Source organism: Takifugu flavidus, chromosome 11 (assembly GCF_003711565.1).
Source record: "Takifugu flavidus isolate HTHZ2018 chromosome 11, ASM371156v2, whole genome shotgun sequence".
Taxonomy (NCBI): Eukaryota; Metazoa; Chordata; class Actinopteri; order Tetraodontiformes; family Tetraodontidae; genus Takifugu; species Takifugu flavidus.
In genome coordinates this window covers 3,051,281-3,076,758 of record NC_079530.1, presented here as the reverse complement: position 1 = coordinate 3,076,758, position 25,478 = coordinate 3,051,281, and the positions used below count along the sequence as shown (strand labels likewise).

The 25,478-nt window shown below is 42.0% G+C and overlaps 2 protein-coding genes and 1 long non-coding RNA gene across 3 annotated transcripts; 2 read left to right on the top strand and 1 right to left on the bottom strand.

Annotated features, from left to right (window-relative positions):
- The first annotated feature begins 552 nt into the window (after positions 1-552).
- Positions 553-14,595, top strand: herc4 (HECT and RLD domain containing E3 ubiquitin protein ligase 4). Its single transcript, XM_057046807.1, has 24 exons — positions 553-745; positions 2,234-2,483; positions 2,573-2,732; positions 3,703-3,779; positions 3,869-4,090; positions 4,171-4,262; positions 5,074-5,204; positions 5,311-5,465; positions 6,322-6,398; positions 6,490-6,605; positions 6,718-6,777; positions 6,975-7,086; positions 8,965-9,154; positions 9,241-9,413; positions 9,487-9,606; positions 9,964-10,062; positions 10,163-10,327; positions 10,463-10,606; positions 11,725-11,891; positions 12,048-12,114; positions 13,268-13,350; positions 13,586-13,769; positions 13,871-13,973; positions 14,072-14,595. The coding sequence occupies exons 2-24, from the start codon at positions 2,258-2,260 to the stop codon at positions 14,278-14,280; spliced, it is 3,132 nt and encodes a 1,043-aa protein (XP_056902787.1). The 5' UTR covers positions 553-745; positions 2,234-2,257; the 3' UTR covers positions 14,281-14,595.
- Positions 14,596-14,738: 143 nt separating this feature from the next.
- Positions 14,739-16,215, bottom strand: LOC130533426 (cytochrome c oxidase subunit 5B, mitochondrial). The gene is made up of 4 exons (XM_057046806.1): positions 15,985-16,215; positions 15,219-15,289; positions 15,047-15,146; positions 14,739-14,966 (listed from the first exon to the last, which is right to left on the bottom strand). Exons 1-4 carry the CDS (start codon positions 16,082-16,084, stop codon positions 14,854-14,856), a joined length of 384 nt encoding a protein of 127 aa, XP_056902786.1. The 5' UTR covers positions 16,085-16,215; the 3' UTR covers positions 14,739-14,853.
- A 3,140-nt stretch (positions 16,216-19,355) lies between these two features.
- LOC130533385 (uncharacterized) lies at positions 19,356-20,295 on the top strand. Its single transcript, XR_008952565.1, has 2 exons — positions 19,356-19,920; positions 20,048-20,295. It is a non-coding gene; the product is annotated as an uncharacterized LOC130533385 (long non-coding RNA).
- Positions 20,296-25,478: the final 5,183 nt, after the last annotated feature.

Below are 25,478 nucleotides of genomic sequence, written 5' to 3'. Positions count from 1 at the left end.
TCGCAAATTTTATCTTAGTTTGTCATTAACCTAATCGTCATTACTTTTTAGGGTTCTGTTTTTTTTTTCCTTCAATAAGTGGACTTCGAAATATGTACATACTACAGTAGTTTTCGATTAAATACAATAGCTAAACATTTACAAATATATGCTGTCCAATACTCTTTTTATACATGGACACTGTATATTTTTAGTCTAACACCTTATTCTGTTAAATTTTAGTGGCGAATGTAACACGCATGCGCGTGTGTGCTGCTCTAGAATGTTGTAATACGTCAAGATGTTTCTCTTTACTATAAACAGTACGTAAGAAATACTGCTTCCGGATTGGTGTGGCTGCTTTCAAAGTAAAAGAACCTATTTAGCCCCCTTCATTTAGTCAACACCGATATTTCACTTTATATTTGTACGTCAACATTGTTTTTATGGCACTAGTTGTTCAGAGAAAATACATCATCAACCTTTTCCCCAGGTTAATACAAACTAGAAAGACATTGGTTTTATTTCTTAAAGAAAATCCTCACACTCACATTTAGTACAGGTAACTTGACGACTTCGGAGCACATTCAGCGCCACACTCACACGCAGCAGTTGTTGACGGATCAGTCAAAAGTGGAGGCCTGGCAAGAATTTACGCAACTATTTGATATTCATCTTTCAAAATGTCCTTTTATGTGCATTTTTAGCAGAGCAATCAGCAATTTAGCAGAGGACGACTATAACACCGTCAGAGCTGGAAGATTTGGTAAGATTTACCATGCAGCCCCCCAAAAAACTAAAACGTGGTTGCAATTTAACTTGTTAACTCCTAAAACGAAGAATTAAAATAGTCAGAGCATTGGGTGATTCCACTTAACTATTCTGACACCACTCAGTGCAATATTGAGGGAAGTGTTTCTGATACCGCTGACATTAGCTTGCTAACATTAATGCACTCTTCGTCAAAAGCTGCACTATTTTCATATGTTGAGCATTTGTAAAACTGTTCGCCTTAACATTTATGTAACCCTACAACAAGAAATTCAAATCAACAACAAGTTGTCTATAGGCAAAGTTCTCTATTCTAGTCTATTCTAGTCTAATCCGTCTTGCTTGTAATGATGATACCTTTAGGACGTGCTAGCTTTCTTTACACTTGATCCTCATAACAGTGCAAGATTAACTTTAAGCATTTGATTGTTTAAAATCCAGCATATAAATATGAATAAAATCATGCAAAAAAAAAAATCCCGTCATTTACGTTTTACTCTATGTTAATGGTCGGTTCACAGCTCTCAGTAATGCATGTTTTACTATGTTGTAAATGTTTCTGATGAATGTTGTGTTCAATGTCTTAAAGAAATGTCAGAACCCAGGGACTCTCATCTACCATCAGTTTTGCTTGAATAATGTTTTCCTCTATCTATGTATTGATATATTTTATGCACACCTAAATTATGTGATTATATGCAAGTCACTCGGGAGTTTCTTTGAAGTGGAGAATATTGCATCATAGTTGATCAAAGTCAAGAGGTTTTAATCATAAAGTAACCTATTATTTAACCTTGTATTATACTGCTGTACACTTTACAAGTGTAAGTCACAACATGTGGGGAAACAAGCTGCTTATTTTTAAGTTGAATAACCTCCATTAAAGGAAGAGAACTCAGATCTCTCCAAGTGCCTTAATTCTCTAATTTGAATCATAGTCTGTAATCTGTTGCCGAGCTCAGCAATTCTTTCACTGAGGCTAACACCTGGAATTCAAGACGAGCAATATACGGAGGCAGACATTGAAGGTATTCTAATTAATTAGTTTTAGGTGTAAATGACAATAGGTGGGGAAATGAGCTGCTCTGCAGAGGTCTACAGTCTGCACTCTCCATGTGCGTTCCTAGTTTATTTTTACTTTCATTTTAACACATTTTTATGCCCCTTTTTAAACTTTTCTTGTTGCCATAGATGACAAACCTAGTCAGAGACTGCCATTGAATCATTGTTCAATTGTCCTAATCTACATTACCTGCTGCCTACTCAGTCATTATCATAATTGCATTTAATAGTGAGGCTTTGTCTGATTGGCCTTATATACTGACATGTCAGACATGAAAGCAGATCAAGAATTTTTTTGTTATGTGTCATATGGCACATACTGATGTTGCAGTAATGATAAATTAATTTAATACGTTTCAGCTCAACTTCATCTTGGATCTTTAAAAACTGTATGCATTAAGTCAGGCCTCTATTTTTTTAGGGACGGAGATTTTAAAGGGAAGACATGCTGTGCTGGGGAAATGCCTCCTACGGACAGTTAGGTTTGGGTGGGATTGATGAGGAGATTGTGATTGAACCAAGAAAATGTGAATTCTTTCACGGGAAGAAAGTCTGTGACGTGGGCTGTGGCCTTAAGCACACAGTCTTCCTGCTGGATGATGGGACGGTGTACACCTGTGGCTGTAATGATTTAGGGCAACTGGGTCACGAAAAGCCCAGAAAAAAACCAGGTGGGCAATAACTTGATTTTTCTTTTGTCATGATTCCTCTTGCTAGATGCCCTCAGCCCATAAACCATTCTCTCTTTGTTTCCTGTCAGAACATGTCGTAGCTTTGGATGCACAGATCATTGTGGCGGTGTCAGGTGGAGAGTCACACACACTGGCCCTGAATGACAAAGGACAGATTTTCTCCTGGGGTCTTGGCTCAGATGGACAGTTGGGCCTCAACAACTTTGAGGAATGCGTGCGTGTACCTAGGTAAATTCAGCACTGTTTTGGCCCTGAGGAGTATGGACTACTTATATTTGTACTGTGTAATCCACCATGGACTCACGCTTGTGAATGTAAAAGCATTTACATTATTAAACTGTATTAAATTATTAGAATGTATGAAGAGGAACTGATTTTGTTTAAACAGAAGATAGCAGAAGCAGTGATAGTTTCATCTCAATTTATTAGGGCACCTAACTGTCCATGTTATATGACAAATGATTCTGACATTGAATTCTGTGAAGTAACTTAATTGTATGGCTGTTTTGTATTTTAAGCTCTGTATTCTTTGTAGCTGTATTGTGCAGTTCCCTATTTGTCAATTCCCTTTGGATGACATATATGGGATTTCACGCCCTCGTGTTGAAGAAACCTCTGTTCACACCTTTGAAGGCAAATGACCTGTGGTGGCATGTGAGGCCTGCCCGCATGTATATATTCACATTGCCACTGAGAAATACATAGACTGTATAGACCACAACCAAGGTGTGTGTTTATGTGACCAGTTATTTGTTGAGCTATCTGACCAAGGGTTAAGCACTGTCTAAGAAAAAGTTTCCACACCGGATTGTGGTGGATATTTCCTTAGCATGCAAGAGTCTTCCCTGAGGTACAATACTAGGTTTCCCCGGTGAAGTGGTGTCCCTCACATGTATCACCACAGGTCATTTCCCTTAAAAGGTGTGAATAGAGGTTTATTCAACCAATATGTGTTGTAATGTGGTCCTTTTCTTAGGGAAAAGAAGTTATAGTCACAAATTTTGGTTATTTTTGGTACTTCTGGAAGTTTCTACAAGTGCATTGCATGACTGCATCTGTCTCAGCATCTGTTTCTGGTTCCTCATGCATGCACAACACATGCAATTTGCTCAATATCAGAGCAACTATTGAAGTGGTTAGTTAGCTGTGGACCCTCATCAAAACACGTTCACTTATTCTCTCTGTTCTCCATTTCTAGAAACATCAAGTGCTTGTCAGATGTGCAAATTGCTCAGGTAGCCTGTGGATATCGTCATTCGCACGCACTATCAAAAGGTAAGGATGGTTTGTATTTGTAATATCTGTATTTATTCACCTCAACCTTATCTTTGTGTTGACAGTCCATGTTATTTTTCTTTTTATAGGGGGTCAAGTCTTCTCCTGGGGCCAAAATCAATTTGGACAACTTGGGCTGGGAATGCATGGATCCAGTATCTCCACTCCTCAGCTCATACAGTCCTTACAGGGCATTCCTTTTGCCCAGCTATCCGCAGGTGGTGCTCACAGTTTTGCCATCACCCTCTCAGGCGCAGTGTTTGGTTGGGGGCGGAACAAGTTTGGTCAGCTTGGCCTTAACGACACCAATGGTGGCTGCTGAGTTCCTGAAAACACTTCAATGCATTGAAACCCTGGACTCTAAACTAACTTTTTTGTTTTGTTTTCACAGACCGTTGGTTCCCAGCTCTTCTGAAGTCGCTGAGATCTCAGAGAGTAATTTATGTCTCCTGTGGAGAAGATCACACAGCAGCACTGACAAAGGCATGTGATAATCTTTCTGGTCATTGATTGCAATGTGTACTTTATGGTAGTGAAGAATTGTTTCTCAATAATCACGCACCTTGAGATGCAACTTGCAAAACCTTTATAAAGCCTGTGTCATTGACATAAATCTTGCTCATAGAAATGAATTTATCTGGATGAAAACATTAATTTTACCAGCCCTAACTCCAACTAAAGGAGATTCAGGTTATGTGTATTGTATTTGTGAAGGATAATAATCTTAAATCAACATTTAACAAGTAATTTATTAATAATTCCAATTAATTGAAAACAAAGTTAAAGCTACAAGGAAATGGGAAAAGTATTTTGAACTAATTTGACTTCTGTGGTATCAACTGTAACCAATGAGAGGATTTCAATATTCTGACTGTACGGAAGCTGTGTTTAGTTCAGTTTTGTATCAAAATTTACTCTTTTCTATTTTTTGGTATACAATTGAGTACAATGAAAATTCAGGGCCTGACAGAGCATCAGTCCTGTGCCACTGTGGATCAACCTAACCTGTACACTTTTTGATGGCGAGAGAAATCAGAGCACCCAGTGGAAACTCTCATAGACACAGAAAGCATCCTAGCTCAACAGAAGAAAGGCCTGTTGTAGCTGGGAATCAAGCCCATAACCTTCTTGCTGTGAAGGAATAGTCCTAACCACTATGCCCCCCTGCTGCCAAGATGGACCTTCGTGATTCTGATGATCCTGCTGTTCAGCAAGCAGGCTTGTTCAAACAAAAACCTGGAACAAATGACATCACAGTATCTAACTTGCATGTTGCGTGTGTCTCGTTTCACAGGAAGGAGGTGTCTTTACGTTTGGAGCGGGGGGATATGGACAACTCGGCCATAATTCCACAAACCATGAAATCAATCCGAGGAAAGTGTTTGAGCTCATGGGAAATATAGTTACGCAGATCTCATGTGGAAGGTATTTATCCTCATGCTTTTATGTATGTATTTTACCTTCATCAACTAACATAGATTACATTAAAATTTCCTTAAACTGAACAATTTTTGAATTGTCCAACTGTTAGGCAGCACACGCTGGCTTTTACACCCTCCTCTGGAAAGATGTACTCATTTGGGCTGGGTGGTAATGGCCAGCTTGGTACCCGCTCCACTTGCAACAGAAAAAGCCCTGCCCCCGTTAAAGGACCCTTTGTGGCCTCCGCTGCTCCAATAGAATCAGGCAAGAAGTGGCATCATGTTTAATAAAAAGACACAACTACAGACTTTCAAGCTTCTCCCAACAGAGGCTAAATTGAGTGGACTTTCAACAAAATGGGTCAAAGTGCTGCACTAACATTATATTTCCAGTCTCGTCATCTTAACCTACATGGGCGTGATTTCATAACCATCCACAGGTGTCTTGGTGAATATTTATCACTTCTGCTGACAGAATTGAACCATTGAAACGGTGTTTTTTCCTGTCACAGACTCGTTGCTTGAGTTCACAGTTGATTAGTGCTTGGGATTTGTGTACATTTGTGTACCAAACTGCTCCCAAGACTTTTCTTAATGGCTCTATGTTTTACTGATTAGCAATTTCCCTACTATACTTTTTGCCACTGTGTTTACAAAAAAAGTCTAGTCTTTATTGGAGTCTTAACACATTTTTACTTAATGTAAGTTATTTTCTTGGTTTCTTCTGGCCCAATAATTTATTCGGACTTTCCATTACATTTGCCTTCTTCAAACTAGTAAAGCTGTTTTTAGATCAGTCTTATGCTCCTTGAACTCATCCTTAAACCAATGATGAGTTTATAACTGAGTCGAACTAGTGAATCATTTCCTGCTTGGACAAAATCAGTAGCTATGATCAATCTGAATCATTCGGAACAAGTTTAAAGTCCACTTGTTTGGTCCCCTGTGCAACAATGCTGGTGTAGGATACTCTGACGTGGCAGCGTTGTAAATGTGTTCTCTCATTACAATACACAGTTGAGAAAAAAAATTCCTTAAAAATACATAATCTTAACAAATTTGAATGAAAGTTGGGCCACATCCATGCATTTATAGCTGGCTGACATTTCATTGGTTTACAGAATCGGAGCAGTGTTTCTGTATTCATAGAATTTATGCAGGAGGAGACCAGAGCTTCGCTCACTATTACTCTCCTAATGTAAGTCCTTTTTCGATCTGGAGTGTTTAAAGATCTTTGTTCAAATGAGATGGCCTATTACCATTGTTAGCAAATTTGCTCTTTTGCGTAGAAGCCACAGACCATTACTGATATTCAGACCAACCGAGGTATTTGCACCTTAAATGAGGATATCATAGAGAAGTGGTTGAGTCACTCCACTGGAAGACTTTCACTAGAAATCTCCAGGTAAAATCCTTTTTGAAAACAATCTGCCATTGCTGTGTGTATCATTTCACATGGTCAAAATCTCCATGTGGAAATTATTTAATCCCTTGCCTCTGTCTTATGTGACCTACAGTGAGATTGATCTTGTGTTCTCCTCAGCAAGTTGTCTCAATGGATCTTTTCTAGCAACAAGGTAATCCCCCTTTTATTTGGACTCCCTTATTGAATCCCATGTCTTCAAATAATTATTGGATGTGTTCAATTTCCTTATGCATTTACACACAATTATACAATTGATAACTTCTATATTCGTGCTACCTTGTAGGTCCTTAATTGTAGTTTTCTGAGCTGGTACATTTTCACATCAGCGGTTGCTATTCTGTTACACAGCAATCCAGATCACTTCAATACCAGCAGCAAATTTTCAGGGGTGGATATGAACATGGCTCGACTGTTGTTTCACAGAGTGATCCAACATGATCACCCCGAGATCAGTCAGCAGGTCAGTGCTCACAGTATCTACTTGATCCATTATTGTCTTAAACATTGTGGGAAATAATTATTTGATCCTTGCTGAATTTTTGAGTTTGCTAATTTATAATGAAACACTCTCACAATTAAATTTTTGGTATGGTATTGGACTTATGGTAACAGAGGGAATGTCAGTCAAAAAATGCATAAAAGACAATCCAAAAGTCCTAAAGTGGTGTGCATTTTATTTATTAAAAAAATATTGACCCCCTCGAACACAGCCAGAAATCTGTCTGTTACAGTTTGGCTGGTCTCCATGTGGCACACGGCTGTGTACAGTCAACCAATCACCAATGCTCCATGTGTATAAAGCACATCTGTTTAAGGAATCAATTGATTCTATTCCAATCTCTGTACCAGCATTGGCAAGACTAGAAAGCTGCCAAAAGTTGTCAGGGAGAAGATGTCAAGGCTGGAATAATTTACGAAACCTCAGCAAAAGGCTTGGGGAGAGAGTAAAAACTATTGGCACCATAAATGGAAGATGCACAAAATGACCATTAATAACTCTTGGTCTGGATCTTCATGCGGATTGAGGATGATCATGAGAAAACTAAAGGAGCAGCCTAAACCTACACAGCTGGAGCTTTTTAATGGTATGAAGGCATTTGTGGCATCAGTCAGCAAAAGAACATTTGACAACTTAATGTGCCATTAAGGACTAAAATCTTGAACTGCTCTCAAGGTCCCCATGCTCAGGAAGGCATCTATACACACCTGCCATAAGTTTGCCAGTTAGAATCTACATGAATCAAGGAAGGCTTGGGATGTGATCTGATGGAACTAAAGTTGAGCTATTTGGCATCAAGATGAGCTGCTGTGTACGTAGAATGAAATAAATCTTAGTCAGACCCAAAGAACATCATCCGCACAGTGAAAAAATGCAAAGGGTACATGGTGACTTCACCATGCTGAGTGGCCATATTCTGTAAAATTCCTTTCCAACAGCACTAAAAATGGTTCGTGGAGGTTTGTTTCACCATGATAATGACCTGAAACATGCTGTTAGGGCAACAAAGGAGTGACTGTAGAATCGGGGTGTCCAACGGTAATCCAGCCAGGTTTTCTTTCCTACCAGGTAGACAATGTTTTCACCCAGCATTCCCATTTTCCTTTTTGAAAGCAATTTTGCTCTTTAAGAAGCTGATTAAGGTCATGGAGTTCTCCAGTCTACAGACCTCAGCTCAATAGAAAGTCTTTGAGTTTCTGCTTAACAGCCAATAAACTTGAAGGATTTAGAATGTTTGAATAAAGAAGAGTGGGCCAAAATCCCTCCTGAGCTGTGTGCAAATCTGGTGACCAACTGCAAGATCTGGCTCATCTCTGCAGACCAACAAGCTTTCTCTATAAGTGCTAATTAAAAATGATCTATAAAAAATTGAGACCATTATTTTCTTAGTAGGTGAGCAAACTTAAAATTCAGCAGAGGATTACATAATCATTTCCCCTACTGTATGTTTAACTGTTCCTAATGCAAGCCTCAAACACCCATGTAAACAGAAGAGAGTATCATCACTTTATCAAATCATTGCCAGTAAGTTGGGAGGCTAAAGATTAATTGCTGACAGTATATTGTTGCCAGAGGATGTGAAATAAGAGAATTGGGATATGGGGCAGATCACTAGTTGGGCTATTGAACATTGTTATATTTACTCAGTTCACTTTGCTTTTTTTTTATTCCAAAGTGCTGAATATTTAAAATGTGTTTACCCTAAAACCGCTGTGTATTTTGTACCGAGACAATCCTGCTCCATCTGCACTTGGCAGATAAACAGTAGTGTTCATTAAGAGGGCGGCTCAACAGAAGGTTTTACGTAAGTACAAACCGACTACGTCTGTCTGGTTGCAGATTGCTGCCAGCTTGGAGAAGAACCTACTGCCTAGACTAACCAACTCACCTCCAGACATCGAATCCCTGAGACTTTATCTAACCCTGCCAGAGTGCCCACTCTTCAGTGACCAAAATAATTACGTGACCATCACCATTCCTTTTGCCAAATCCATTATTATGTTAAAAGAGGCTGCATTAAAAGTGCTAGGTAGGCAAAACCAGTTTTCCCCATAAATGATGTGTTGATAACTTTTTAAAATTAGGAGTTTTCATTGATTGCTTTGTTCTCATCAGGAAATTGGTGGTCTACATTTGAGGGCATGCTCTTTCAGAGGCTGGTGGAGTTGTACAAGGAAGTTGTGGTCTACCTGCTTCGGATGCACAAACTTGGAATTCCATCTATTGAGCAGAGAATTTTCAACTGCTTCCTGGACACATCGCTCCGATTTCTGAAAATGTTGCATGCTGTAAGAACAAGAAAGGGAAAAAAATATTATTAGCGTTTGCAAGTCATTGCTAACAAATGTCCTGTTGCTGCAGGTGAGTGAGAGAGCAGGACACATCATTGAATATGATAAGTTTTACATCCACGAGTTGGATGACCTGGTAGACATCAGGAATGACTACATCACATGGTTTCAGAGGCAGATGTTCCCATCGGTGAGTCCATCGGTGATCATCAGTTATCTTTCCAACAATTTCATTCTTTACTCTAGCATTTACTGCTAAATATTTAGCTCTCTGAGAAATTGGATATGGAGGATGATTAAAAGGTGTAACAGACTGGAACTGAACTGTAAACTTAGATGAAATACCAGTTGGATGATATCTTTAAAATAAAGTACTACTGCTTTTCTCCTGGACCTGCTCGGTATCCAAAGAGAAAGTGCCAGAATGAGGGTGCTACACATGAAGTCCTGTTTATTGTGTGCCAGACTTGGTTGGAATTCCAGTTCTAATTTTCCTTTATGGGTTTATTCACTGACTGACTGACTGATTGTAGTTTTGTGTCCTCAGGGTCCCGACAGCTTGGTGACTCTGTGCAGGTATCCCTTTGTATTTGATGCCCAAGCAAAAACCACACTACTTCAGACTGATGCTGTCTTACAGATGCAGGTAAAAGTGAATCATTTGACGGTCTTACTGGTTTCATTCAATGTTACAATGGACCAAGACTTCTGCAGATGCATTCAGCATTGTCCTATTTTATTGATAGATGGCAGTGGACCAAGCACAGATGCAGAACTTAAGCTCTTTGTTCATGCCAGTGGAATCGGTCAACCCGTGCCTCATTCTCATCGTACGCAGGGATAATATTGTGGGAGACACCATGGAAGTGCTCAGGAAGTCCAAGAATGTCGACTACAAGAAACCACTCAAGGTATAAGAGACCTAAAATAAATGCTTGTAGCTTTCCATATGAGACCTGATTAGTTCTTCACTAATTATTGATTTAATTTTTTTATGTGAAGAAAAATTCTTCTGATTTGTCTGCGTATTGTGTCATTCAAAACAGGTAATTTTTGTGGGTGAGGAGGCAGTTGATGCCGGAGGGGTGAGAAAGGAGTTCTTCCTCCTGATCATGAAAGAGCTAATGGATCCAAAATATGGAATGTTTCGATACTACGAGGAGTCCAGGCTCATCTGGTTTTCTAACAAGGTGCTTAATGTTTGATGTTTTTGTGTTGATGCTGATTAAATATTTATTTAACTATAGTTTGTGGCTACATTCATAACAATGAGTTTACAAAAGCTGCTGGCAAACCCAAAGATTGAACAATTCTGATTTGAGTTTTAATTTGAAGGCTTGTCTGTGTTAAAACAAGTGTAAACTTGATGGCACACACAAAATGTGATCTACTAACTGGGTGCACTGAGGATTGCATCTGTCAAATGAGCAAAATAGCCCACGCACTCCATTTATCATGTTTGCCTTCATGAATATGTAGTATATATGTACGGTAGATCATCAGGATGTGCAAAATAAAATGTGCAGATGTGCAGAGTTTTTCATTTACCAAATCTGAAACTGATTTCGGCGGGTGTTTTTGCACCTGGATGACCGAAGGGCTGATTTGGAGCCAGTCTAAAAATCAACCACATCTCCTATGGAGAAACACGGTCACCATAGCTACTGCTGGCAGCTGCCAGAGTAATATTTCTGCTCCAAGGTGACAACTAGTAGTACACGCAAAATTCTCATTTAAATAGGCTGCAACACAGTTGTATGTTGTATATTAAAGTGCAATTTAGAGCTTGTTATTTAAGATCTTAGTAGATCAGGCCCTTAGTCTCTTATCAGTCATGTGTTTCCCTTCCGGATTTGCTATTGTAGTGCTCCACCTTTTGTTGTATTTTTTCCAATTCTATTTTTATTACCGGTATACAAAACAGCTGGCTCTCATTCCTGCTCCCAGGGAACAGTCACTTATATGTGCCAGTTTATTTCAATAGCTTTTGGATGTGAAACACCCATTTGTAAGATCCTTTTAGTTTACGATCACTTGCAAATTAAACGTTTCACTCTAATGTGGATAAGATACCCTAAAATGATCTTTTAGGTCCTAACAGAATCCATTGTACAAACTGTGTCACAATGTCACTCCTCAAATGCTTCTCATTATTGTAACATTGATTGAACTAATGCATACAGCAACAAGAACTATTATTGGCTTATTACTGTGATGGTAGTTGCGGCCATATGCATTAGTTAATGAAAACGCAGTGTAATATTTTGACTCTAAATATTGTCGAGCTGATGTGCTCTCTTGCTTGCAGACCTTTGAGGAGTTTGACTTGTTCAATCTCATTGGGATCATCTGTGGCCTGGCCATCTACAATCTCACTATAGTGGAGCTCCAGTTCCCCGTTGCCCTTTACAAGAAGCTCCTGAAGAAGAAACCAACACTTGATGACTTGAAAGAGCTCACGCCAGATGTCGGAAGGTCAGAAAAGGTTCACACACTTTAGATGTGTTTAGAGTGTCGCTTTCAGCCTCAGTATCTTTTGAACTGAATTTAAAGCTGCTGTTAGAATAGAAGATGTCACAAGAGCTGCTAATAATATTGTAAAAGGTGTATATTTGTGTTCTCTCACACCAGGAGTCTACAGGCACTACTGGATTACCCAGAAGATGACCTTGAGGAAACATTCTGCTTAAACTTTACAGTAAAACTGACCAACTGTATCTGGTTTATTCAGTGTAAAATAATTACCCAATATGCGGTTGTGTTCAGAATAATAGTGTATAAAAAAAGTGTATAAAAAATAAAATATTGATAAAAGCTTTTAAATTCATACATGGTAATACACTGGGGACACTGCATTCTTTTCAAATGAAGAAAACTCATCATTTGTATTATTTTACAGAAAAACAGTGGAATATGGGGCTGTTTAAAATGATAGCTTATCCATTACTGTATAAACTAAAAAATGCTTGAAGCTGTAGCTTTTCTAACATTTACTCGTATAGCCTTGACCTCTGTGTTGCATGGACTTGAGCAACTTCTTCCAACTGTGAACAGGCATTCCAACAATTTAACTACAACAAGTCCGCATGTTTTGTCTCATGAACAGCATTTTTTTAATCACCACACTTGTCTTCTATGGGCTTGTGTTCTGGGGACTGACCTAGCCACTCCATAACACTGGTCTGGAACCAGGATGCTGCTCACTTACTGATGTGTTCAGGGTCATGAGCTTGTTGAAATGCCCATTCAACTGGAATAATGCAACTTGACCCCTTAAATCAAGTCTCAGCAGTATGATACGCCCCCGGATCGTGATGCATTTGCCGCCAGACTCCACAGCCTTCACAGCTGCACGGTGGCTTGAATTCAGTGTTGAAGGGTCATCTGGCAAACTGAGGCTCCTAGACCAACACAAAAAGAACAATTTAGTTTAATCAGTTCCATCATGGCTGTTTCTGATCTCCCGAGGGCTATCATTGGATGTCTTTGCTATTTGTCCTATTAGTCCGTCCATTCTGACCATGGATTTCAGTTTTCTTCCGCATTGTTCTGGCTTTGGATATCATTTTGAAGCAATTTCAGGTCATTTGAACTATTATTTTCTCTACTTCTTATTTGTTTCCATTTTCCAATCATTGTCCTCACTAAATATCTGATTCTTTTCTGTAAAATTATAAAATTGAGTCACCTTTCTTCATTTCTTGATTTGGGAAAAAAATATGCAGTGTTCCTAATGTTTGTTCCTGTGTGAATGTTAAAGCTATTTTAAGCTTTATTCACTTTATTAAACACTTCAGTTATTTTCAACACAACTTTGCCAATAACCTAATTAATATCTAATTAATTCTCAGATCACAGAGGAAAATTACGGTGCCACAGAAGTTTTTGAACTAATACCTAATGGTGAAAACATCAGTGTCAATAAATCAAACAGGTAAGTGTTTCCTGCTTCAGCTAGGAGCTTTTTATTTATCTCTATGTTTATTCCCAATCCAACCGCAGATACATAGAAAGTCACATGAGAAATTTAAATAGTAATAAAACTTTATCATGTTGCTAACTCAGTCCTGCTTAATTTTGAAAGATATTTAACAAATCATTTTCTTCCAGGAACTACTTTTTTTTAAAGGGTTTACTGTAGGAATTTATTAATTTATTCCTTCCTCTAGGCAAGAGTTTGTCAACGCATATGTTGACTATGTTTTCAACACATCAGTGGCGCCGTTGTTTGAGTACTTCTATGCAGGCTTTCACAAGGTGTGTGGTGGAAAAGTTCTCGAACTGTTCCAGCCGAATGAGCTGCAAGCCATGGTCATTGGCAACACCAGCTATGACTGGGCGGAGCTTGAGAAGGTCTCTTTAACACCTGTTTCTTTGCCTTTTGCTAATGTAGTATAAACATGAAACATTTACTCATCCATTGGAATGGTGCAATTTGTGTCCCCTCTCTCCAGAGTACTGAATACAAAGGAGAATACTGGAAGGACCATCCCACCATCAAGCTTTTCTGGGAGGTATTCCACAGTCTCCCCTTACAGAAGAAAAAACAGTTTCTCTGTAAGTGTCCCCTCTTTATGAAAAAAATAAAAGAAATTGGATTACTTTCTGCCAAGTGCAGTTTATAATTTCATTAACGATGTCTCTGGTCTCTTAAGTGTTCCTCACAGGAAGTGACCGCATACCTATCTTGGGCATGAAAAGCTTGAAGCTGGTGATTCAGCCCACTGGTGGAGGGGAGCATTACTTACCTGTTGCTCACACCTGCTTCAACCTACTGGATCTACCCAAATACACCAGTACTGAGACTCTGCGGGAGAAGCTTCTACATGCTATAGATCACAATCAAGGATTTAATCTTGCCTGAACCCTCATATGCAGTGACTGGGCTGTCAGTGACCCAACACATTTCCAAGTTTGATTCTGCAGTTTTAAATCCCGTTAGAAGAATTAAAGCAGCAGAAATAGTTAGATGGATGTGTAAGCTTTGACAATAAGCCTAGCTTTGATTTTGTTTTATCAAATTTTGGTCCAGCAAGCAAAATTTTATGCACCTATGTAGATATGCTTTCATTAATGCTATGACAAATATCAGGTCACCTACTGACACAAAGTGTGCACAGCAGTCCTCAAAGAGTTGAAATAAATAAGGCATCGGAAATAAATGGGGATGATTAAGTAATGCAGTTGGGTTGGTATGCTTTATTTCACATTAAATCTAAATTTAACATGAAAAGATGTCAACCTAAATTGACGTTAACTTTTTTCTTTACAAGAGTTGAATAAATGAGAATCCATGATGGAAAAAAAATCCAGACAAAACAATTCAGGTCAGGTTTATATTTTAATGACAAAATGATGTGGTAAATGATATCCACAACCTGGTGTATACAGCCATGACAAAGGCACGTGGTTCCTGTATTGTCTGTACAGTTTGTGTTCAGTGGGGCAGCTCATGGTGGACCAGCTTATAGTGGGAACCACAGGAAGGGCAGCGTTGGGATGGTCCCTCATGAAGCCAGAACCACACGATAGCTGTGTTGTCCTCTTCACCTGCACATAATTCTATAATAACTTGGCTGTCTGTAATATACTGGTACATGAATGTCTCATCCAGAATGGGCACCACTTACACAGACAGCCCACCAGTCTTTTATTGACAGTGGATGGCACAATGTGGGGGTCCTCCTTGGTGCCGGCGTACTCTTTGGGCTTCAGCATGCTGTAGGGATCCTTCAAATGAAATTCAGTGAGTTAGTGTATAGAAATTGCAATTACATGAGAAATGCTGCTCATGTAGAATACCTTTCCAAGTTTGAGGGCCTGCAGTGCGCGCCGTTCCAGACCAGTGGCCTGCTCTTCATCCGTGGGAATTCCTGAAATACACACATTGGATATGTTGATTTGATTTGGTCCAACAAATGTACATAATTCATCTTAAAACTATCACAGCAACCCTGTTCACAGCTTTTGTAGGAAAACAACTGCAAATTAACTTCATTCTTTCATTTACTATTTCCTCTTCTTAGGCTTCCATTTCTGAGTAAAAGCCTCATTTTTATTGACCCTAACCCAATTCCTTTGCAAGGCTCCTATCTTAACTGGACGAACACGCACCCTAACCCCTTTTTATTGGCCATCCTAAACTGCGCCATCCACACCGCCCTTCTGCTGCTGCTCCATATCAGGATTCTGGCACCGAACCAAGTGTGTTCCAGAGAAGGTGGACCTGCCCAAGGCCTGACTGCCAGTTAAAGTCCGAATGACCTTCAGTGTTTGATCCGCACGTTCAGTATGAAGGTGGACAATTCGCGTGTGCTCTCCGACCTCTCTGAATCAACATTAACGCATATTAACTGCGTCTAAACACATGTGTATGTGCAATATATTCATAACGTTAGTCGCTCCCGTAAAATATCCGTCACTGGGTGCTACACTCGTTCTTCCAGAGAGAAATTTAGTTTGTAAACTGCGCGACAAATCAAAGGTAAAGTCTGTACCGCGCACGGACAGGTTGCCACAGATGTCACTTGCGCTTCTTGCGCGGCCTGTCGCCGTCAGTCACACGCACCTTTGAGGGTGGCCATCGCCCGGTGGAGGGGTCTGGCTGTCAAATTGCGCCTTAACTGCATCGTCGAGGTTAGACAAGCTCGAAGAAATCGCCCCGCCATCGTGGTCAGACTTCTAGGTACAGAGAATGACCTGCAAATGACGGCAAATTGGATTGAAACGACCCCGACAGCGATCACAGTGACAAGCGATCCGACCAATCAGAGGATCCAGGACCTCGGATTAACCAATAGAGGGAGCACGGACAGGTGGGATTAGCGGCTAAATGTGAAAGTAAAACATTCAAGCTATTATTTCGCGATATATGAACGCTGTTGTGACTGTTGATCATATTTATAATTATCCAATTTATTAATATACAGCCATAAAACAAGATGACAGCCCTCCTCTGATTTCATTAGTTTCTTGATGAGGAACCAGACCCCAGTTAAAACATGGAAGAAAATTCTTCTGTGTGTGTGTGTGTGTGTGTGTGTGTGTGTGTAATATATATATATATATATATATATATTTTTTTTTTGGGGTCAAAATCAAATCAAATCAATCTTTATTTATATAGCGTCTTATACAATCAAAATTGTTTCAAGGCGCTTTCCAGAATCCCAGGGCCTGACCCCAGACAAGCAACAGTGGCAAGGAAAAAAACTCCCCTTAACAGGAAGAAACCTTGAGCAGGACCAGGCTCATGTGGGGGGACCCTCCTGCTGATGGCCGGCTGGGTAAAGAGAGAGGAGAAGAGGGAGGACAAAGCGTAGCCCAGGACCCCCTAATGATGCTGAACAACATTGGTGCCAAGTTTCCCTTGCCCGGATGCGGGTCACGGGGCCCCCTCCTGGAGCCAGGCCTGGGGGTGGGGCACGTTGGCGAGCGCATGGTGTTGAGGGGATCTGGTTTGGTGACCTCAGGATCGCGTCTCTGCTTTTTGCGGACGATGTGGTCCTGTTGGCTCCATCGGCCCGTGACCTCCAACTATCACTGGATCGGTTCACCGCCGCCTGTGAAGCGGCTGGGATGAGAATCAGCACCTCCAAATCCGAGGCCATGGTTCTCGACCGGAAAAAGGTGGAGTGCCTTCTCCGGGTAAAGGAGGAGATCCTGCCCCAAGTGGAGGAGTTTAAGTACCTCGGGGTCTTGTTCACGAGTGGGGGAAGAATGGAGCGGGAGATCGACAGGCGGATCGGTGTGGCGTCCACAGTAAGCGGACTCTGCACCGGTCCGTTGTGGTGAAGAGAGAGCTGAGCCGAAAGGCGAAGCTCTCGATTTACCGGTCGATCTTCGTTCCTACCCTCACCTATGGTCATGAGCTTTGGGTCATGACCGAAAGAACAAGATCACGGGTACAAGCGGCTGAAATGAGCTTCCTCCGTAGGGTGGCTGGGCTCTCCCTTAGAGATAGGGTGAGAAGCTCTGCCATCCGGGAGGAGCTCGGAGTAGAGTCGCTGCTCCTCCGCGTTGAGAGGAGCCAGATGGGGTGGCTGGGCATCTAGTCAGGATGCCCCCTGGACGCCTCCCTGGTGAGGTGTTCAGGGCATGTCCCTCCGGTAGGAGACCCCCGGGGAGACCCAGGACACGTTGGAGAGACTATGTCTCTCGACTGGCCTGGGAACGCCTGGGGATCCCTCCGGATGAGCTGGAGGAGGTGGCTGGGGGAGAGGGAAGTCTGGGCTTCTCTCCTTAGGCTGCTACCCCCGCGACCCGACCCGGATAAGCGGTAGAGAATGGATGGATGGAGAAGAGGGAGGACAGGTAGAGGATAGGATAGGTAGGAGAGGAGAGGGGTAGAGGAGAGGAGAAGTAGAGTGAAGGGGAGGTAGAGGAGAGGAGAAGGAGGAGGAGGGGAAAGAGGAGAGGAAAGAAGAGGAGAGGGAGAGGAAAAGGAGAAGGAGAGGGAGAGGAGAGGAGAGGAGAGGAGAGGAGAGGAGAGGAGAGGAGAGGAGAGGGAGAGGAGAGGGAGAGGGAGAGGAGAGGCACAGAGCACAGAAACACACACAAAAAATATGATGCACAATCACTTCAGCGGGGCCGGCGGTCATTATGCAGCTCCGATGGCAGCGATACCTGTAAATAAATAGGGGGGGGGGGGGGGGGGGAGAAGCAGAAAAACTACACAAGAATCAGCATAACTAGTCTGCTTGATGACGAGAGGAAAGGAGAGGAAAGGAGAGGAAACCATGACCAGTGGAGTGACAGAGGCCTGTCAGGTGATCATGTTTCCGGACCCCGGCAGCCTTGGCCTATAGCAGCATAACTAAGATGTGACCTAACGATTAGACGACCCCCTAGGTATGATAATTTGTCTGTCTATGATAGTAACTGGAACTACTGAATTAGTAACAATAAGCTTTTTCAAAGAGGTAGGTTTTGAGTCTAATCTTAAAAGTAGCGATGGAGTCAGCCTCCTGTACCCAGACAGGGAGCTGGTTCCATAGCAGGGGGGCCTGGTAGCTAAATGCTCGGCCCCCCATTCTACTCCTGGAAACTCTGGGAACCACAAGTAGACCAGCATTCTGAGAGCGGAGCGGTCTATTGGGCTGGTAAGGTATCACTAGCTCCTCCAGGTAGGATGGAGCTAGGCCTCTGAGGACCTTGTAGGTCAAAAGAAGGGTTTTAAAAATTATTCTAAATTTAACGGGCAGCCAGTGAAGCGACGCCAGTACAGGAGTAATGTGATCTCTTTTGTCAATACCTGTCAGAACTCTGGCTGCAGCATTTTGGATCAACTGGAGGCTTCTTAAAGAGTTGTTTGGACACCCTGATAATAAGGAGTTACAGTAGTCCAGCCTGGAAGTAACAAATGCATGGACTAACTTTTCAGCATCATGGTGGGTCAGTAGCTTCCTGATCTTTGAGATGTTCCTCAAGTGAAAAAAGGCACTTCTAGAGACTAATTTAATGTGTGAGTTGAAGGAGAGGTTTTGATCAAAAGTTACTCCTAGATTCCTCACAGAGAGACTAGATGTTAATGAGATACCATCTAGAGTGATCATGTGATCTAATCTATCCCTGAGAGGTTCAGGACCAAACACCATGACCTCAGTTTTTCCTGGGTTAAGGAGGAGGAAATTTGAAGACATCCAGGACTTTATGTCTTTAAGACAGGTCTGGAGCTTCACTAACTTCTCTGTCTCCTCGGGTTTCATGGATAAATAAAGCTGAGTGTCATCAGCATAACAATGAAAATTTATCCCATGCTGCTGAATAATGTTCCCTAAGGGAAGCATGTACAATGTGAAGAGGATTGGTCCGAGTACAGAACCTTGAGGAACTCCATGGCTAACCCTACTGTATGAGGAGGGAACGCCATGGACATGGGCAAACTGGTATCTATCAGATAAGTATGATCTAAACCAGTCTAGTGCCGATGACGTTTGAAGCTTCGAACATCATCGCTGTTTCGCTTCGCGCCTTATTGCTTCAAAATGTTTCGAAGCCTTTCATTGCCTCAGTCTTTCAGTGTGTGTCATTGGCTCATGGTGTTTCAATGCATTCTGAGCCAATGACAGCTTGACAGGTTTGACAGATTTGAGTGGTTTGATGGCATACCAGCTATATAAGATTCATTATTATGCTTCAAAATTGTTGGGTTGTGAGGAGATAGAGATTTGGAGAGTGAGAGTTAGAGTATTTTGGCAAGTTTCATGGTGAGTACCACCAATAAGCGACGTTCTAAAGTTTGGGATCATTTTGATCTCATAGCACCAAATAAGGTATAATGCAGTTCATAGCATACATTTTATGTTTCCATAATTGAATTGTATTTTTAATTTTTAAATGGTTCTCAAAATTACAATTGCTCGTAGGTGTGGTGTTTGCAATGCACACAAGAGTTGTCTTACAGCAACAACACATCATAGATTGCTGAGACGCTTGCGTGCTAGGCATGACGACAATCATACCCAGCAAACCTGTGACCCTGTCAACACTGGAAATCCTGACAGTAAGCTAAATATATACGTGTATATATATATATATATATGTATGTGTGTGTCTATTTATTGTAGATGTTGTGTTGAAACATCCGTTTTTTTATTCAGTCATTCATTGTCTTACTGTCTGTGTCACAGATATTTGATAGAACAAATTCTGACAGAGCTGAGGATCCCTTGAAGTACTGGGTGGCACAAAAGACTTTATATCCTACGCTGTGGAAACTTGCATGCAAGTATCTGTGCATCCCAGCATCATCTGTTCCCTGTGAAAGGATATTTTCCAAAGCTGGGGAAGCTGGTCAGCCAGAAGAGGAGCAGACCGAAGCCTGCAACAGCAGAAAAAAAATTATATTTCTCAATAAAAACCTGTGAAGAGGAAATAACTTATCTGCTTCTGTGAATAATCATTCCAAATCAATCATACAAGACCCCAAATGACAAACCATTATTTTTAAAGGTTTTCCTTAAAAACACTTCACACACACAAAAACAATGTTTCTGAATTCAAACAACATAATCATTTGCAGAGTAGGAAGGATCTCTAATCCTGTTAGGGATTTTAGAACAGTTTTTAAATAAATCTCAAAGTGTTCAATAAACCCTTAACCAACACTGAACCCTTAATATAATTTGCATTTATTCTTTAGGTTAATCTTAAATGTGTTTTAGAGTAAGGGGAAGAGCATCTGCATATTTTATTGTAAAGACGATATAATCATTATTTGGTATTAATGAACAAAACACCTGAATGAGCACACAATGAACTTTTATTGGTGTCATGGGATTGAAACAGTGCCAGTGCTTCAGTCGTGCTCTTTAGAGGTTGCTGTGGCTTCAGTTGTCCACCAGATGTCACCATCACCGAAGTCTTGAAGCTTTGAATCTTGTTCGGCACAATTGTGAGGAAAGCCTCAGTGCTTCATCAAGCTTCACTTGCCCACCACGAGGTATCGCAGATCTTTCCTGCCGGCTGCTGTCAGACTGCAGAATAAACATAATGCCCACTAGTCTGCAGACTAGCAGACATAAATAACTGCTTTTACCACTGGACTCACACAATAACATTACAATTCTCTAATAGCATTTCAACCATTCTGCACATACTGAATATTAGATATTCTGATGTGTATATTGTATACACTCTCTGTACTATGGTCAGGTATACAAAAGGCTGATTATCCATTTATCTTGGACACACACACACACACACACACACAATATATATATATATGACAGACGGAATCGAGACAAGGGCAGCTGACCTGAGAGAGAGAATCATGGAGTCCTGGGAGAACTCAACTACCTCCCTGCCAAGGCTAACACACAAAGTACCAGACGAATCTCTACTGGAAGACTTGAACACGGCGCTGTCAACCATCCCTACCACTACCATCACTGAGACCAATCAGCTGATGTATGCAGCGGCAACGGTAATCCTACAGATGCTTGGCTATAAGATGAAGAGCACGAATAGCCATAAGGAGCAAATGGCCCCATGGAGGAGAAGGCTAGAGGCAAAAATCATGGCAACACGGAGAGAAGTCAGCCTCCTAACAGAGCTGAGTAGAGGCGTGAAACTAAGGACAGAGCGGCCCAAGAAGTACAACAAACTGTCCATACCTGAGGCACTGGAGACTGCTAAGCAAAGGCTCACAGCCCTGGCTACCCAACTAAAGCGGTACACAAGAGAAGTAGAGGAAAGGAGAATAAACAGAAGAAGCCTTCTGGATAGAAGGCGAAACGTCTTCAAGAGAAGAAACCCAGTCCAGTTGACAGAGAAAACTACCTTGGATACAATGACCTGGATGACTGAGAATTTACACAGACAATAAACAGGGTGTTCTCCACTAACCCAGCAAAGGTCTACTCTTAATGGCAGGGCAACAAGATGACAACAGACCCCCCAGGGCTGAGAACAATACTGGAAGAGTATCTGGGAGAAAAAGGCAACGCATAACACTACTGCCCGATGGCTGCAAGACCTACAGACTGAACACAGCCAACTCCCAGAACAAGACCCAGTAGTCATCACCTTAGCAGACATCCAAACAAGAGTGTCCAAAATGAAGAGCTGGACAGCACCAGGGCCCGATAAGATCCACGCCTACTGGCTTAAGAAGCTGACTGCACTCCATGAATGCCTGTCAGCACAAATGAACCAGCTGCTAACATCAGGGGACCACCCAGAGTGGCTAACCCAAGGCCGGACAGTCCTCATAATGAAGGACCCCCAGAAGGGCACAATACCGTCCAACTACCGGCCCATAACCTGCCTCAGCACCACATGGAAGCTCCTATCAGGCATCATAGCGGCTAAGATCAGCAGGCACATGGATCAATACATGAGCAGAGCACAGAAAGGCATAGGGAACAACACCAGAGGTGCCAAGCACCAGCTACTGGATGACAGGGCAATCGCCCAAGACTGTAGGATGCGGCACACCAACCTGTGCACTGCCTGGATTGATGACAAGAAAGCCTATGACTCAATGCCGCACACATGGATACTAGAGTGCCTAAAGCTGTATAACATCAACAGGACACTAAGAGAGTTCATCCAGAACTCCATGAAGCTGTGGAACACAACTCTGGAGGCCAACTCAAAGCCAATTGCGCAGGTGAGCATCAGATGTGGCATATATCAAGGAGATGCTCGGTCCCCCCTGCTGTTCTGCATAGGCCTAAACCCCCTCAGCCAGATCATCACCAAGAGTGACTATGGGTACCAGTTCCGAAGTGGAACAATCGTCAGCCACCTCCTCTACATGGACGACATCAAGCTGTATGCCAAGAACGAGCTTGACATTGACTCCCTGATTCACCTCACTAGGATCTACAGCAAAGACATTGGGATGTCATTCGGGCTAGACAAATGTGGGCGGATGATATCTAGAAGGGGAAAGGTGATCGCAACTGACGGGGTTGAACTACCTGAAGGGAACATCACAGATGTGCAAGACAGTTACAAATACCTGGGGATCCCACAGGCAAATGGTAACCACGAGGAGGCAGCTAGGAGGTCAGCCACAGCCAAATACCTTCAGAGGTTAAGACAGGTCCTGAAAAGTCAGCTGAATGGTAAGCACAAGATCCAGGCCATAAACACCTACGCCCTGCCAGTAATCAGATACCCTGCTGGCATAATACCCTGGCCACTGGAAGAGATACAAGCCACTGACAAGCCAAGACAATGAAGCTCCTCACCATGCACGGAGGGTTTCACACTAAGTCCAGTGTCCTGAGGCTGTACACAAAGCGAAAGGAAGGGGGCCGAGGACTAGTAAGTGTCCGAACTACTGTCCAGGAGGAAACAACAAGCCTCCAAGAATACATCAAGAAGATGGCCCCCACTGACCCACTGGTGAGTGAATGCCTCAGGCAACAAAAGCCCACCAAGGAGGAGGAACCTGAGGGGCTATCATGGAAGGACAAGCCCATGCATGGAATGTACCACCGACAAATTGAGGAAGTGGCTGATATCGAGAAAACATACCAGTGGCTGACAAAGGCCGGGCTGAAAGACAGCACAGAGGAACTAATCATGGCTGCACAAGAACAGGCCCTGAGCACCAGAGCAATAGAGGCCAGGGTCTACCATACCAGACAAGACCCCAGGTGCAGACTGTGTGGAGATGCCCCTGAGACAGTCCAGCACATCACAGCAGGGTGCAAGATGCTGGCAGGCAAGGCATACATGGAACGGCATAACCGGGTGGCTGGCATAGTGTCCAGGAACATCTGCACTGAGTATGGGCTGGAGGTCCCAAGGACCAGGTGGGAGACACACAAGAAGGAACACGAGAAGCTGGAGAAGTACTAAGGGCTGAAGGAGGAGATGGAGAGAATGTGGGGCATGAAGGCAACAGTGGTCCCAGTGGTGATCGGGACACTAGGGGCAATAACACCCAACCTGAGTAGATGGCTCCAACAGATACCAGGAACCACACCAGAGATCTCTGTCCAGAAGAGCGCAGTCCTAGGAACAGCTAAGATCCTGCGCAGAACCCTCAGACTCCCAGGCCTCTGGTAGAGGACCCGAGTCTGAAGAAAGGAGGCACCGCCCAGGAGGGCGAGGAAGAGATTTCTTTATATATATATAGTGTGTGTGTGTTTGTGTTTGTGTGTTTGTATGTACAGTATATCATCCAAGATAAATGGATAATCAGCCTTTTGTATACCTGACCATAGTACAGAGAGTGTATACAATATACATATCAGAATATCTAATATTCAGTATGTGCAGAATGGTTGAAATGCTATTAGAGAATTGTAATGTTATTGTGTGAGTCCAGTGGTAAAGCAGTTATTTATGTCTGCTAGTCTGCAGACTAGTGGGCATTATGTTTATTGTGGTGGGCAAGTGAAGCTTGATGAAGCACTGAGGCTTTCCTCACAATTGTGCCGAACAAGATTCAAAGCTTCAAGACTTTGGTGATGTTGACATCTGGTGGACAACTGAAGCCACAGCAACCTTTAAAGAGCACGACTGAAGCACTGGCACTGTTTCAATCCCATGACACCAATAAAAGTTCATTGTGTGCTCATTCAGGTGTTTTGTTCATTCACACCAAATAATGATTATATCGTCTTTACAATAAAATATGCAGATGCTCTTCCCCTTACTCTAAAACACATTTAAGATTAACCTAAAGAATAAATGCAAATTATATTAAGGGTTCAGTGTTGGTTAAGGGTTTATTGAACACTTTGAGATTTATTTAAAAACTGTTCTAAAATCCCTAACAGGATTAGAGATCCTTCCTACTTTGCAAATGATCATGTTGTTTGAATTCAGAAACATTGTTTTTGTGTGTGTGAAGTGTTTTTAAGGAAAACCTTTAAAGATAATTGTTAGGTTCAAATGACCTGAAACATGAGAAAAACAAATGAGGCAAAGGCAACAGTTTTGAATTTTACTTGCAAGGAGAGCGGAGATATGTGCTCAGTTACAGATCTCCAACACGTTCTGACGCACACCTCCCGCCATCCTTCTTTTATTGAAAATAGGAGGCCCCTAGTTACACAGAATTCAAATGTGTCTAAAGGGAGGGAGAAAACACAAGATAGCAGGTCCCAAACAAAGCAAAAGACTGTAAATCATAATGGTGAGATTATATGCACCGTTAGCAGCAGTTTTTCCTCCTCCTTAACCCAGGAAAAACTGAGGTCATGGTGTTTGGTCCTGAACCTCTCAGGGATAGATTAGATCACATGATCACTCTAGATGGTATCTCATTAACATCTAGTCTCTCTGTGAGGAATCTAGGAGTAACTTTTGATCAAAATCTCTCCTTCAACTCACACATTAAATTAGTCTCTAGAAGTGCCTTTTTTCACTTGAGGAACATCACAAAGATCAGGAAACTGCTGACGCGGCATGATGCTGAAAAGTTAGTCCATGCATTTGTTACTTCCAGGCTGGACTACTGTAACTCCTTATTATCAGGGTGTCCAAACAACTCTTTAAGAAGCCTCCAGTTGATCCAAAATGCTGCAGCCAGAGTTCTGACAGGTATTGACAAAAGAGATCACATTACTCCTGTACTGGCGTCGCTTCATTGGCTGC